The sequence below is a fragment of the Penicillium hispanicum genome (genome assembly GCF_028827665.1).
Source record: "Penicillium hispanicum strain IBT 35686 chromosome Unknown utg000005l_segment0_segment0, whole genome shotgun sequence".
In the NCBI taxonomy this organism is placed as follows: Eukaryota; Fungi; Ascomycota; class Eurotiomycetes; order Eurotiales; family Aspergillaceae; genus Penicillium; species Penicillium hispanicum.
The window spans coordinates 479606-494129 of NW_026623197.1; the positions used below are offsets into that span (position 1 = coordinate 479606).

The 14524-nt window shown below is 50.5% G+C and overlaps 5 protein-coding genes across 5 annotated transcripts; 4 read left to right on the plus strand and 1 right to left on the minus strand.

The window, feature by feature from the left end:
- Positions 1 to 662: 662 nt before the first annotated feature.
- On the plus strand, positions 663 to 1960 carry N7459_005633 (RTA1 domain-containing protein; the record flags this gene model as incomplete). The annotated part of the gene is made up of 4 exons (XM_056944817.1): positions 663 to 884; positions 948 to 1083; positions 1148 to 1539; positions 1610 to 1960. The coding sequence occupies 4 exons, from the start codon at positions 663 to 665 to the stop codon at positions 1958 to 1960; spliced, it is 1101 nt and encodes a 366-aa protein (XP_056799152.1).
- Positions 1961 to 4354: 2394 nt separating this feature from the next.
- Positions 4355 to 4962, minus strand: N7459_005634 (uncharacterized protein; the record flags this gene model as incomplete). The annotated part of the gene is made up of 2 exons (XM_056944818.1): positions 4355 to 4460; positions 4625 to 4962. The coding sequence occupies 2 exons, from the start codon at positions 4960 to 4962 to the stop codon at positions 4355 to 4357; spliced, it is 444 nt and encodes a 147-aa protein (XP_056799153.1).
- Positions 4963 to 6239: 1277 nt separating this feature from the next.
- On the plus strand, positions 6240 to 8596 carry N7459_005635 (uncharacterized protein; the record flags this gene model as incomplete). Its single annotated transcript, XM_056944819.1, has 5 exons — positions 6240 to 6267; positions 6315 to 6715; positions 6771 to 7525; positions 7580 to 8378; positions 8441 to 8596. The coding sequence occupies 5 exons, from the start codon at positions 6240 to 6242 to the stop codon at positions 8594 to 8596; spliced, it is 2139 nt and encodes a 712-aa protein (XP_056799154.1).
- A 180-nt stretch (positions 8597 to 8776) lies between these two features.
- Positions 8777 to 9269, plus strand: N7459_005636 (Zn(II)2Cys6 transcription factor domain-containing protein; the record flags this gene model as incomplete). The annotated part of the gene is made up of 3 exons (XM_056944820.1): positions 8777 to 8864; positions 8888 to 9057; positions 9111 to 9269. 3 exons carry the CDS (start codon positions 8777 to 8779, stop codon positions 9267 to 9269), a joined length of 417 nt encoding a protein of 138 aa, XP_056799155.1.
- A 3087-nt stretch (positions 9270 to 12356) lies between these two features.
- N7459_005637 (uncharacterized protein) lies at positions 12357 to 12862 on the plus strand (the record flags this gene model as incomplete). Its single annotated transcript, XM_056944821.1, has 4 exons — positions 12357 to 12449; positions 12512 to 12585; positions 12644 to 12688; positions 12757 to 12862. 4 exons carry the CDS (start codon positions 12357 to 12359, stop codon positions 12860 to 12862), a joined length of 318 nt encoding a protein of 105 aa, XP_056799156.1.
- Positions 12863 to 14524: the final 1662 nt, after the last annotated feature.

Consider the following 14524-nt stretch of genomic DNA (forward strand, 5'->3'; position numbering starts at 1 on the left):
TTTGGTGCCTAAAAAAACTCTGCGCGATGCACTCTTTGGATTCCGTAATTGGATTTGTTTCTCTGTTTCTGTGTGCACAATAACCAAGAATTCAGAGAGTTCCTTGTTTTGGTATAGCAGTCCCTTATGTCCTTGTAGATATACAGGGTCCTGGACTCGGTCGGCCGGGGTGATAAAGCCCTAATATTTAGGTAGTTATGGATACTATACAAAGGGCAGACAACATCGAATCTGGACCCATGCGCAGCAGTGGAAATTAGACATGTTCTCAGAAGGATAATCCGTTTTAGCTGGATACGCGGAACTTTTAGTGGGATGCTCGCAACTTTTAGCTGGGCGCGCAGAACTTCTATAGTGCGAGACGTTCAACTATAATCCAGGTGGGCGCACCGCCCACCAGCCCGCATGGCTCTCATTGGGCCGCTCGTTTAAGGTAGACCCAAATGGTTGCTGACAGGGGCCAAACCCCGATTTAACGTGATGCCTAAGTGGCTTCGCCCCATAGGAGGCTGATGATGCTATCTTAGAACAGCTCAACCAGAGATTGTAGATGATGGATCTGACAACTATATAAACTGCGATGAGAGTCGAATATCCCGATTCTCATTCATAGGCATCCATCCGAATACCCATTTCTTCCGTTACCTCTGCACCTGTCCATCATGGCGGCTACCACGACGATGGCATCAGCGACTACAACAGCCTCATCAACAGCGTCCGCGACATGTGTCAATGTGGCGCCTGGCAAGAATGGCTACCTGCCCCCGGAGTCGTGCGATGCCATTCTCTATTACGTCCCATCCTTTGCTGCGGCCGTCCTCTTCTGCGTTCTTTACGGTCTAACCACTGGGGTTCACATTGGACAAGCCATTGTTTATAAGAAGGTAGGTCTCCCCTAAACACTAATTTATGTATACCCAGGATTCACTCACCAACCGGCCTTACAGGGATATGCTTGGGTGATCACCATGGGTGCGCTGTGGGAACTCATTGCCTTCATCTTCCGCACCCTACAGACGCTCCACCAAAACAACGCGAATTATGACACATTCTACACCATCTTCTTTCTTCTAGCCCCCGTCTGTGAGAAATAATCTTATCGGATCAGAAGTGAGATGTCTCCAAACACTAACAGTTTTTTCACCAGGGATCAATGCCTTCCTCTACATGACCCTCGGCCGCATGATCAACTTCTACCTCCCAGACAAGAGACTAGTCGGGATTTCCGCACGCCGGTTTGGAGTCATCTTTGTCTGCCTCGACATTTTTGCTTTCATTGTTCAATTGGCCGGAGCAACGATGACATCCAACACAGACGGACCCAGCAGCATCGTGACGGACGGACTACACATCTATATGGGCGGAATCGGACTACAAGAATTCTTCATCCTGGGCTTTACCGCGCTGGCCGTCCACCTCCATCGGAAACTGATCCAAATGGAGCGATGCAATGGACGCGGCATCGAGAAGCTCTACCAGGGCCCATTCCCGTGGCGCTGGATGTTCTACATCCTTTACTTCACCCTGACTTTGATCACGGTAAGTCGAGCCTATACCACTCCATACGACTACCACAAACCCCAGGCTGTCGCTAAACCATTTCCCACAGATCCGAATCATCTTCCGCATCGCGCAGTACGGACAAGGAACGAACGCCAACAACCCCGTCCTGACGCACGAATGGTTCGAGTACGTCTTCGATGCGGTGCCCATGTTCGTGGCGCTGGTGGCACTCAACATCGTTTATCCGGGTCGCAACCTGCAGGGACCAGATGCCAAGTTTGAGAAGCTCAGTCGTGCGGAGAAGAAGGAGCGGAAAATGGCCAAGAAGATGGAGAAGAAAAACCGGAAGAAGCTGGACTCGATCAGCTCCGTCGAATCTGAGAATGTGCCTCTTACGCCTGTCAACGACCACGAGGACGAACGAAATTCCCGTACAGCACAATTCTATGGGGTTTGAGTACGGGATTTTCGTGGATACGAGTATCCTATTGTCTGTTGCATAGGTGGCGTTTCTGTTCGTGTTTTGCTTTTTTTTTTGAATTGCTTCGTACTAGCGTTTAACCTGTTAAATTTACTTGATAATAGACACAAATTGCCAACCGGAAAGTGACAATTCTATGGCATACGAGTCACCCAGGGAGTGCCATCCGATAAATAATATGCGCTGTTCCCTCCTCTCGGTAGATCCGACCGCAAGCGCTTGTGATTGTCGGATTAAGCACGCCCTGCGAAGTGGAGATGTGAAGACTCCCGTATACTTCTGGCTGTTATCATTAGCGAATTGAAGGCAAGTGCGTTGAAAATGAGCAACTCTGCCTCTGCCTGCCAGCACATAGCTTACAATGGCGACCTCCTTGGGTATATATCGCCGACTGTGCGCCTTTTAAAGATACAAGACCAAAAAGGAGCAATTTGAGCTAGGAAACAAAATCTGTTTTTGGCAACTCGTATCCAATCCATCGGCACTAATTCTCATCAACACCGGAAAACATAATGAACCAAAGGAAACCTCACAGCGCACGTTGGATAGCAAAAAGCAAGGGGACTGATCAAGTGGACCTAGTCCCCTATGATGGTCCAGTCACTTTCTTCTCCGGGGTCATCTCCGAGTAACACTTTGGTGTCACCTATAGTGCTCGATCCTCCGGTGTTTGCTCCCTCGTCTTCGATCAGTCGAGACTGGAAGATCGGGGCCGATGCACTCTTTTCAAAGGCCCATTGGTAATCAGTACTCGAAGCGTTCCTCGAGAGGCCCCATATAGAAGCAATATAAATACGGTGTTGGTAGACATAGTCTACAGCTTCACCGTCTTCATCCATATCAAGGAATCCAAATCGTCTTTCAAAGTCTTTCTTCTCCTCCGGTGTCAGTTCAAACCCTCGAGCATCATAACAGCACCCACATTCAACAGTACAGTGCCCAATCCCAAGTTTACCAACAGAGGTTGTCTCACGCCCGTAGCTCACGCAGCACCCACAGCTACGGCCACAACAACCCCCTCGGTTAATACAATCTTCAACAAGTACATGATGCATATACCATTGCGGATCAGACCTCCATTGCTTAAACCCTCTTTCGATGACGGAAGGACTGCCTGTAATCTCGCTTTGTAGATACCACCATTCACGCTGCAGAAACCAGGAATCGTGATTCAACTTTTTCAATATCTGAATCGTCGATGGGGTTTCAGGCTTGTTCCTCAAGGCGATCTCTGTTTGACATATCTTTCTGAGAGATTCTTCTCTACGTAGAAATGCAGCAGAGACTGTAATATCAGGTGTCTCGTAGCGGTCGTCCTCCCAGTAATGCAATCGAAATCGCTGGAGTGTTTTGAAGTCATGATTCCTCTCGACAGCACTCTCCTCTGGTGACATCTCACCACGTAAATTTGGTAATTTTGGCGTAGACTGAGTGTGACCTTTTTCTTTTGTCGGGGTGCAAAATAAGAACATTAGGAAGATGAATGGTAAAGTAGCTTGGGGGTGATCGATAAATCGGCGTAGCTGGGGTTGTGTATGAAGGGATAGAAAGAGAGAAGGGCCGTGGTGCTAATCATTTAACTATAACTAGTTAGTGAATCTGGGGTGAGCGGCTAATCATGATGTCAGCCCTGGAGTGGGCAGAAGGTTTTGTCGCGACCGAGCCAAATCAACGTGTATGGTCGAATTAGGAGAAGAGAAGAACTATATAGATTCTATGCTTTAGAGAATCCCTACTAAACTACAGTGTGACCTTGCTAGCAGATACACCATCCTATACTGGCTGGCGGACCTGAGATACAGGGTAAAATGACCCCCGTTCTCCACTGGCTCCTGCATAGATTAGTCTAAACGGAGTATACATTTAATCATAGATACTGGGAATAAGATAGAAAGGGAAGCTTTCTTGTAATATTCATACAAGGTGATAGCGGCTGCCTGGGGTTTGCAGACCGTCGCCCCTGCCATGTAGATAGCTTGCGCGCGCTCTCTCTTCCTTTTCCTTCATCTCTTTTAGATAGACAACTGCGACTCTTTTCACCCACTCCATGTGCCTTTCTCCGTCACAAAGTAATAATATACAGGCGATTAACCCCTTCTATAGGAGCCCCGTGAACTTCACTCAACAAAGATAAAAATAAACCGCTCTCCATGCTCTGCAATCGGACACCTAGGACCGGATTACTGTCAGCTTGCCTTCAATCCTTTCCATAAATCAACAGGAAGCAGGTACCAGAATCATCAGACTCATTTCATCAATTTATGAGGGTAATACATGATCAAATGTCATTGCTCTCTCATCCATGGATGTATTCACTGTTTACTCACCTTCTTCTCACTTTAACAAAGACGCTTTTTTTTTTTTTTTTTTTCAGGAGACGGAGGAGGCGGAGGAGAGGGAGGAGGCGGAGGAGGGGGAGCAGGCCCCAGCAGGACCGGATTCCGCATTTATATCGGGCCGTGGTCGTAAAGATGGACTGTGCCTTTTGTCAGCTTACTGTGTCTTTCACTCCTAACGCCCATAAACGAGGGCTACATGACTGTGTATCACTGAGCAGATCGTATCCGACACAGGACCCACTCATCCAAAGGCAGTGAGAGCCAACTAGACTGGGGATAGTAGCTATCACACCGAACTTACGTATTGATCCGCCGGTTATATTGGCGGAGGTGGGTACGCAGTATCCCATGCGTACTACGGTAGACTAGGCTACCCAGTATTCCCAGGCCCAAGAGGAGGACCATCTCCGTCCAGCCAACCGATTGTAAAATCTCGGCCAGCACGCTGGCCAGGTCGGCGGTTCTGCCGGGGCCATTGGGCTCTGTTGAGGGGGGGATAAGAAGTAGGAATCGAATCAGAAGTAGGAAGAGAATCAGAGGTAAGGAAAGAATCAGCAGCGTGGTGGGAGCTTCGGCAGTGCCGGGGGAGGGAGCTTGCGCAGGACCGGACGAACGGATGGTGGTCATGGTATTGGCCATTTTTACTGTCAATCAGTATAGCATCAGATATCAGATAGGCAGCAGAGTTATAGATCATCAACCAACTATGAAATTTGGAGTGACCAGAGGCTTTCACCGCAGGGTATGCCCCCAAACCTTTTAGCACTTAGGCTATAATTGAATACGATTGAAACCGTGTAGAATATGATGTAGGAAGACATGTAGGTACTGAAGACCGCTAATGGTAAAGAAAAGGAAAATGAATAACAGAAGACCAGGACCACTCAGGCCCTAGTAGAAGACAAAACACACAAAGAAGGAGTTGGAACTCATAGAATTCAAATTGAAGGCTGCGAATCAGGATGGATGCTAAAGCTAAGTGGGGTAAGCCACCCCTGGGTCCTTGTGACCCCCTCTCACCGCCTTTCTACCTGAGGCTCCCTAATCGTATTAATAATCCACCATCCACTTTCCAGCCGCCACAGTACTGCCAGGCGGAAAGCGAGCCTGGAGCACGTGACTACTCAGGCGGGAGATTATGTCAGGACAGGGGATCCGACCAATTGGAATCAAGGAGAAGTCTGAGTAGGGGCGTACGCTTAACTAATCATAACATACAAGAAAAGGATAAACTACATATTGATACGAGTCTCCACACACTTATTCCAACAGATTAGTTCCCGCCCGCTTAGCCTCCTTTTTTTCTGCATCATCGGAATTGATATGGTCGATCTTTATCCTCCGTTTTTCTGATTACTTCTCGTTGTTCCATCCACTGTAGTCCCTTTCTACAGTGCTCTTATTTCTATGATCATATCTAAACCTCCCCACCCCCCCCCCCCCCTCTGCCCCTTTGATCCGTCTTTTGACCAATCCCGGACGTGATCCTTTCCCTCAGTACGCAATCTAGAGAATATTACACCTAAGGCACAGCTACATAAGTTGTTAAAAAGGCATCGGAATCGATTAGCAGCTCGCCTATGTGAGGTTATCAAGATAGGGGGGCAGGTGTACAACTTGATTATGATCGATTTCTATATGTTTTGACTTTAAGTTCCATATATTTCTAGTGCATTCCGGGGAGGCAGGGATTTCTGCCAAAAATTGGGCGCAGAGGTAGTATATCGAATCTCGCTGACGGGGCGCCCATTGTTGGTTTGTCGCCCCACGGGAACAATACCAGCGCCGCGCACCCCGACCAATTCGACTCATTCGACTGCCTTGATCCTACGAATCCTACGATCGACTTGGACACCCCAGTTTGCATTTTCACGCTTTCTGCGGTCACTCTGCGGCCTCTTCAGCGACCACGTCTCATGGAACGAGTGGTGATTGTGGGAGCAGGTGAGCGATTTCTGACGGCCACACCAACCCTAGTCTAACATACCCAGGTCTCTACGGCCTCATCACAGCCAAAACATATCTACAGGTCACGGGTGCCTATGACAATCAACGGAAAACAGATAACACAACCGGTGAACCAGACAACATCCCCAACTGTTTCACCAGCCCCCGCAACAAGCTCACAGACACCTCTGGATGCAGCCTCCTGGTGATCGATGCTGCCTCGGACATAGGAGGAACCTGGGCCGGGGAGCGCCTGTATCCAAACCTGCTCAGCCAGAATTCATACGGGCTGTATGAGTTCAGTGACATGTCCCTCGCGGAGACCATCTCCGACGAAGAGAAGGACAAAAGACAACAGTTCATCCCGGGATGGCAGATCAATCGTTACCTGCATGCGTGGGCTAAGAAATGGGATCTGAGAAAGCATATCAGGTTGGGCTGGAGAGTAAGTATGTCTGCCATGGTTTAAAACTCGCGTCTCACTGTCCACTGTTGGTTAGGTCGACAGCATTCGCCGCCTCGAGAGCAAAGAGTGGGATCTTACCATCAGCCTTGCTGCAGATCCCAGTCGCCGGATGAGACTTGTCTGTGACAAGCTAATTTTAGCAACTGGTTTGACCTCCGTGCCTAATCTTCCAAGCGCAGAGTCGAATAAACCGCCCGAGGGGAGCTCTGCCCCGGTCATACACGCGAAGGATTTTGGACGGTGGGCTCGAACACACCTGGGATACGAGGCACTTGCAGGCATGGAAGAAATGGTACAGCCAAAATCTCAACTTGAGTCGGGCAATACAAACTTGCGCTCGGTCGCGATCTACGGGGGCGCCAAGTCTTCATTTGATCTGGTCCATTTCTTCGCCACAATCCATCACAATGACCCGGCGCTTCGCCTGAAGTTGACACCCAAGAATCCGGTTCAAGTGCACTGGATAATCAGAGAAAAAGGCACCGGGCCAGCATGGATGGTCCCACCGACTTCTGCACTTCCCAATGGCGAGGTTGTCGCCAGTGACAAGGCAGCGAGCACCAGATCTCTTCACCATCTGAGTCCGTGCTCTTACGAGATTCCGAAACGAATCTGTCTTCAATCGGGTAGACTACACATGGAAGGCTCGTGGTTGGCAAGAGTGTTTCATGGCAATCCCATCGGTCGATGGCTGATGCGCTGGTTCTGGAAGTCAGTAGATCGGGGCTTAGAGGGGTTTGCACAGTATGGGGCGAATTCGAAGCTGCAACTCCTTCGGCCCAACAAGAGGTAGGTAGGACGATGGCTCTGGGAAGTCAAGGTCAATCCGCTAACTTCTCACAGTGTCATCTCATGCGGTTCTAGCATTGGCATCGCCAACCAGCGTGACTTGTGGGACGCGATCAAGTTGCCGCATGTGAAGATATACCGGGCCACTATCAACGCCATCGCAAGAAGTACTACTGGTAATGTGACGGAAACAAGCGAAAGGGCTCTAATATCCCTCAATGATGGAGTAATCATCCGTGACGTTGACTTGGTCATTCATGCGACTGGGTATAAGCCTATCGTTCCCATCAAGCTTGAACCGCCGAGCTTTCGTCTCACTCTAGGTCTCTCGGGTTTAGTGCATGAAACATCCTCTCAAACGATGGAGGTCAAGAGTAGTGACCCTCCAGACACGATTCACATCCCCATGGACTCCGCAACTAAAGACCATGTGCAATACTGGAAAATTCTCGATCAGCACTCCGAGACAACAGTGAGACAGACTTTGACGGCAACCGGATGCGCCCTGGAGGATGTTCATAAAGCGTCGTGGGCTGGTGGATACGATATCTTGCCATATCGTCTATTTCGACGCATGGTAGCTCCGAGTTTGGTTGCAGAAGGAGACCGCTCCTTTGCAATATTGGGAGTGGTGCTCACGTCTACCATCGCGGTAGTTGCCGAAGTGCAAGCTCTGTGGGTCACAGCATTCCTGACTGGCGGGTTTGATGTATTTTCCGATAGCCCCCATTCTCACCAATATGGGCCGCTTTGTCTGGAAATGCTCGGCCGGGAGGCCATGGACAGGACCATTTCCGAAGATGTCGTACTGGGTTCGTTGACAGGCACAGGTCTAGAGGTTGATGCGATCCATGTCAGTTCCCAATCATTTTTGGCCTGCTGGAAGCTACCGTATCGGCTAACGATGGAGACTAGTACAACGACATGCTCATGCGCGATCTGGGGCTGAATCCGCATCGCCTTGGCGGAGGATTTATGAGAGAACTGACGGGAGTGTACGAGCCATCTGTGTATGCGGGAATCGTTGACGAGTGGCGGACACGACGGGGTCATTCCACAACGTCCACGTAGACAGATCTTAGTGGCACAACGAGCCAAGGCGCGAAGATAGAGAGGAATCAAATAGGCCAAGAATGCAAGAGGAACTTGATTACATCAAATGCGATCTGTGAATCCATGTGACCCACCACGTGATGGGTGCGTAGGTCTTCCTGTTTCGTCCGGCACTCACTCTTCCCAGTCCTCTTCGCAATGACGGACGCTGCCAAGCAGAACGCCTGGCAGCTCACACGATGCCGTATGGGCTGCAGCATGCGCTGTCGCATTCGCAGGAGGAAGTGTAAGTGTTCTTTGCGATCAAAGGCATGCCCACCTGGACTGATCAAAACCAGGACAAGCCGCGGTGCCGGAATTGCATCGATCGGAACTTCCAATGCCAGTATTGGCCTTACTTGACTTTTCTGACGAAGTACGCTCATATCGTGCAAAAATCCGAGATTCGCGCACTGCCGCGTGGCTATCAAGTGATTCGGGTCTGTATCAAGACCAGGCGGGACCTGCATAGTTCACACTGACCCAGCCCTAGTTCGTCACAGAAGAGCCTCAGAAGGAGCCCAATGATCAGCAGGAGGAATGGAAAGAACGGCCTTTGCCTCTGGAGCAAGGACAGGAAGCGCCTCTGGCAGAAACCCATGAGTCTCCACATGCGGACACAAGCCAGCCAGCACAGGAACACAAGATATAGATCCCCTTGTGGCCGCTCGACGGAACTTTGTCCCATCCACCGCAATTGGCGATGGTGCCGCAGCTGGTGTGGAGGTCAGTACTCACTCGCCCTACCCGAGGCCTCGAGGAAGACGCTACATCCCGTTTCCTCGCGCGGTGTTGGCCAGGCGCTTGGAGGGCCTGCAGCACCAGATATGCCACCAAATATTACAAGCATTCCACTTTTGCGTGCGCTGGAAATGGCAAAGGCTTGCATCACAGAAACTGCTGCTGTATAGGCACAGCAAAGGGCGACCGATAGCGAGCTTTTGGAAGCTCTCGGTCCACAGACTATAGACAGAGACTTGAACTCTGAGGTCTACTGGTTCTTTGTGAGCCTCGGTATGTCAGAAAAAGCTTCGTTATCCAAAGGGCCTGTATCCAGCTGACAAGACTCGTCAATTCAAGACATTGCCGCAACTTTGGCCACTGATACTAATATCTAGGTGATTCTGCCTGCATCACCGCCATGCTCTGTAGATGGAGAAGTCGAGGTTGATGCATTTGAATCGTTTTTTTACGCATACTGTCCTCTTTGGCTCTGTGTACGGGCGATTGAGTTTGTGAATACCGGGGATCCACCCCCGCAGTACTGGAGGCAGCTCGTGGATGAACTTGGACAGTGGCACCAGGACCGACCACAAGGCCTCCAGCCGATGACGGAACTTGACATCGATGACCATGTTGCCGGGCCGGAGCAATGTTTCCGTGTGGTTCTCTTTGCGAACGGCGCCGGAGTATTCGGCAACAACTATACCTTACAACCATGTTGCTACTACTACTACAAAGTCAACCGCGTACTGCAAGCATCGCAGACTTCCATTCGGCAAACATGTCCCCCCGCCCCGTGCCACGCTCAGCGAATTTGCAGCATTTCCTTCAACAATTATAGGCGCGAGTGTTGGGGTCCATGTCTCCTGGCATCATTACTCACAGCAGCCCGACGCATGACACACGAAACTCAGCAGCAACATATCTTGTGCGGGTTGAAGAGGATTCAAAAGGTCACGGGATGGGATGACGGCGACATTACACAGGAGCCTCAGGCGGAATGGGGCATACTTGACACGTTGTCACTAAGCATTCCACTAGAGGGCACGCCATCGCCACTTTACGTCGCAGTGGATGGTTGATGCCGACTAGACGTCGAATTGCGCCGTAGAATTTGATAACCCCAGGCCATTTCGAGATTGTGGATTCACCAGCAAGCACCCCACGCCGTCTCCGCCTCGAACTTCCGAATGATGTCAATAATAATAGCATGCTTGGAGACGTGACTGAAGAGAGAGCCCGCAATCCAGAGAGGTTGACACCCCTGGTGAGCGTTCGCTACTGAGATACCGCAAATTCGCCTGGCATGCCAAAGCGGCGAAGCTGCAGGCGCGGGTCACAGTTTGATGCCCTTAGACCCCGTATAAGAGAAGAATACATGCTGTGTAGTATAGTCGATTCGAAGATATGGCCGCCCAATGCAGGAACAAGATATGCGGGAATGGCTTGGTCGAGGTGGTATATACTGGAAGAAGCTCTGAAGGTCGGTCTCCAATCCATTGCTGCAGGTCTTCCCCCAGCCGAATCCAGCGTGTTGATAGATCTCACCGGTGCAATCATCTTGCACTCCGAGCTCCAAGAACTGTGTGCGGTCCGATACCAGCTCGCAGGCCTTGGCACAGAGATAAGACAGCGTAATCGGCATGCATATCCAGAGACAGTGCAGCTTTGAATAACCTCGCCGCATGTTCCTCGTGGGGTTCAGGCGCAATCTATTTGCTGGGGCGCAGGAGAGTGCTCTGTGTCCCGTCAGATATCAGCGCACCAGAGACATCTAGATCCCTGTCAGCAATGTACCCACATACAAGATGCTTCCTCGGCATAGGAATTCCTACCAATGTGTACATAGCACCAGAAACTGCCCGCAGTATCCCACCGCTAAATCCGAGAATTCCAAACGCGTCGAACAATGCGCTGCATCCTTCCAAGTGGCGACGCCATTTCTGTGCCCGAGCAGACATCTTCTCGAGGCAACAGAGCAACACACAAGCCCACATCCTCGGGATCGCGCATTTGGAGCAGGGGTCTGAGCAGGGGTCTGAGCAGACGAATTGCCTTATGGTGTAGTACCAGACTGTCATACGAGTCTTGTATTGCCTCCTTCAGCTCCATCTTCTGAGTAGATATGGCAAGAACGACATTCAGAAGCGCAGGAAAAATCCGCGCAAGAGCTGAGATTTGAACAGGGAACGTACACTGCGAGTCGAACATGTCGACCTGCGTCAGAATTATCAGTAATCCATCAATCCTTATCGTCGCGCGTGGTATTGCGGCGTCAAAGTCCCTCGCCCAAGGAGCCACCTGATCCACATAATTCTTCTAGTATTCTACCCCCCGGCGACTGGAAATGGCTGGTCGGGTCCGATCTAGGCCCCTCCCCGGCAACACCTGCCCCGCGGTGTTGTGCTGTATCTCCGGACTTGTGGCGCGTGTGGGAGCAGCGGACTGTGCTATGGTGAGAAGCATGCGCCGCAGTGCTTCCTACCAGACAAGGCATTCCGGGTCATGGGAGAAGCCATCGTGTCCCCAACTGGCGGCGCCGAGTGGAGGTCGGAACGCATGGCCATGGGTAGAATCAGAGCGAGTATATGCGGGCCCGTGGCTCTGCCGGTTGCGATTGGAGCTGTGGCCGTGACATGCTCGTATTGTGGAGACGGCAGGCTGGATAAGCCTGCATCCAGCTCGGACGGGACGTGTGTGAGTCGGCAGCGCTTGGAAGGGAGAAGGAGAGAGTGTGGGGAAGATGGGGATCGGCGAGTCGGGCCCGTTTTGAAACTGTACTTTCCTCCCTCCATCGACAATTGGCTTCGTTGCTTCACATTCCGATCCCTCTTTACTTCACTTGGGCCTGGAAGGGCTTGTATCCCTTGTTATTTGCCCTGGCCCTCGGGCATGCAAGGGATGATTACCAAATGGCCTACGATCGTGGTTCTTTTCGTCTGGACGGCATCACACCCATAACCCCCGATCCTATCAACACGAGTGGTGCGTTGCAGTCTGATCCGGCGCCTTCATGATGTACGGCCTTAAACAAATCGCACTGCTGAGCTGCTTGCTCCTCTCAGTCTCGGCCTCGGCCTCTGCGTCCAAGGACGCCAAACGGACTATGGTCTGTCTTACGCGCCCGGCGCTCCTGCATTAAACGGTTTCTCAGGCTGACACAACCAATAGGTGGGCATTGAGACCGAAAAGGCGAGCCGTGCTCTTAACGTGCCACTGGATGACTGTCACGAAGTGGAAGAGGAGTAAGTTGTCCTGGTTGCACATTGAACGACATGGTCTGATCGGGTATTTGTTTTGCAGGGAAGTCCTGACGGTTTCTGTCCGGAAACACTGTCGCGTTTTCACGTAAGTTGCGCCGCGCCTCGAAGGTATCCTGCAAAGTACCTTCACGCTGGTTGCTGATTCGCATATAGTGGTCCGGAGTGCACCGGTCGAAACACCCTTCTCACGCCAGGCGATCACTCAAACAAGGATCCCGTCCCCATCGAATCCATCTACTGCCACGGCAAGAGACCTTAGTGAGGGAAATATCCAAGATGGCGATCTAGCTTGAGGTATATGATAAGTTAATTCTGTCTCCGTGAGAGACGAGTGAAATAAATATTAATCGTCCTGCCGGTCCACTAATTCTCATTTCCAATGGCGTTCATTCAACTTCAGTAGGAAGCAGCCGCGGAGTGGACCTCATGATTTATCCTACGTGAAAAATGGAAATGGTGGTCATTGAAGTCTATGCGTCTTAGATTTCTTTTATGTTCAGGATCCCTTATTCTACGAGGGCTAATGGAGGCCCCCGCGTCCCCAGCCGTAGGGGGATGCATCGCAGTGATCCCGCGCTAGTTTGTACCCTACTTATTTCGAAACCTCAAGAGATCGAACGGCTTTCTGAGGCAGAATTAATCTGATTGGAATACCATAATTAAGAGTCCCGAGGCTGGCAAAATGTCTCAAACCTCTTTACTTCGAAATTCGATTATTGATTTCTCAAATCTACCTCGGTATCTACAGATATATTCAGTCTACATATATATCTACATAGGTAGCTACACGACTAGAAGCAGGTGTTGAGTCAGGGTCTTGAGTACCTAGGTACCTACTTCTACCTGATATACTTGCTGTAGACACTCGTTGGGACCCCTGATGCCAGAGATAAACAGGAACCGTTTCTGGAATTGCTTCCTGCGCCCTCTTTTGGATCCTGATGGTAACCGCCACTGTGTTGCCGCAGCTGAATATCTAGCACCCCCCGGGCCCCACAGTAGACCAGACGCACAAGTATAACAAGGCCCAGGACGAGAATCATCTCCGCCCAGCCAACCGATTGTAATATTTGGGCCAGAGCGCTGGCCAGTTCAGGGGTGTTACCGGGGCCATTGGCCCCGTGGCGGAGGATTGCGCAGGACCGGGTGAAGGAACAGTCGTCGTGGTATGGCTCATTTTTATTGTCTCTCGATTGGCATACCGTCAATCAAGCAGCAAGGATAGAGTATGAAATTGAGAGGAGGCATATTCTTTCAGGACCGATGGCGGGGTGTTGAACTCGCGAGAATTCTACATGGTCTGTGAATACTATGCTTACAACCGCTATACTTGCTGTTCCTGCTGCGGGGTGGTCATATAACCTACATCGTACTGGAGCTGTCTCGCCCTCTTATAGATTCCTTTCTTTTGTCGACGACCTTACTGTCGCTGGTGCTATCGACCACATCCACAGAACTCATTCTTTTACCTCATTTTTACCATTTTGGGCAGTCCTCGGACAAACAGTCCAGTCTATCGTGTACATACACTCAGTATATGCTGACCCTACTACCCCTGCACGCAAGTTTTTGAAGAAAACTCTCCTTTTTGGGACCCTTAGGAATCCGTGGCATTTACACAGCAGAAATATATAGAAATCGGTTATAATCAAGCTACTAGGTATACAACCAACCCACTTCCCCACTGCCAACTGCCCTGCCAGCTGTTCACTGCTAAAATATATCTTTGAATCACCAGATTACCAGCGAATAGAGCCCCTCCATATCTATTGATAACGTCCCGTAGGCAAGCTGGTATGCTTTCTACTAGAAAAAAATATATATATAATCTGGCATGAGTTTCCGCGAATTCTGGAATCATCGTGGGTTCCACCAAGCGAGTGCGGGGGGCAGAAAGGCGTTGTGCCGATGGAGAAAAGAT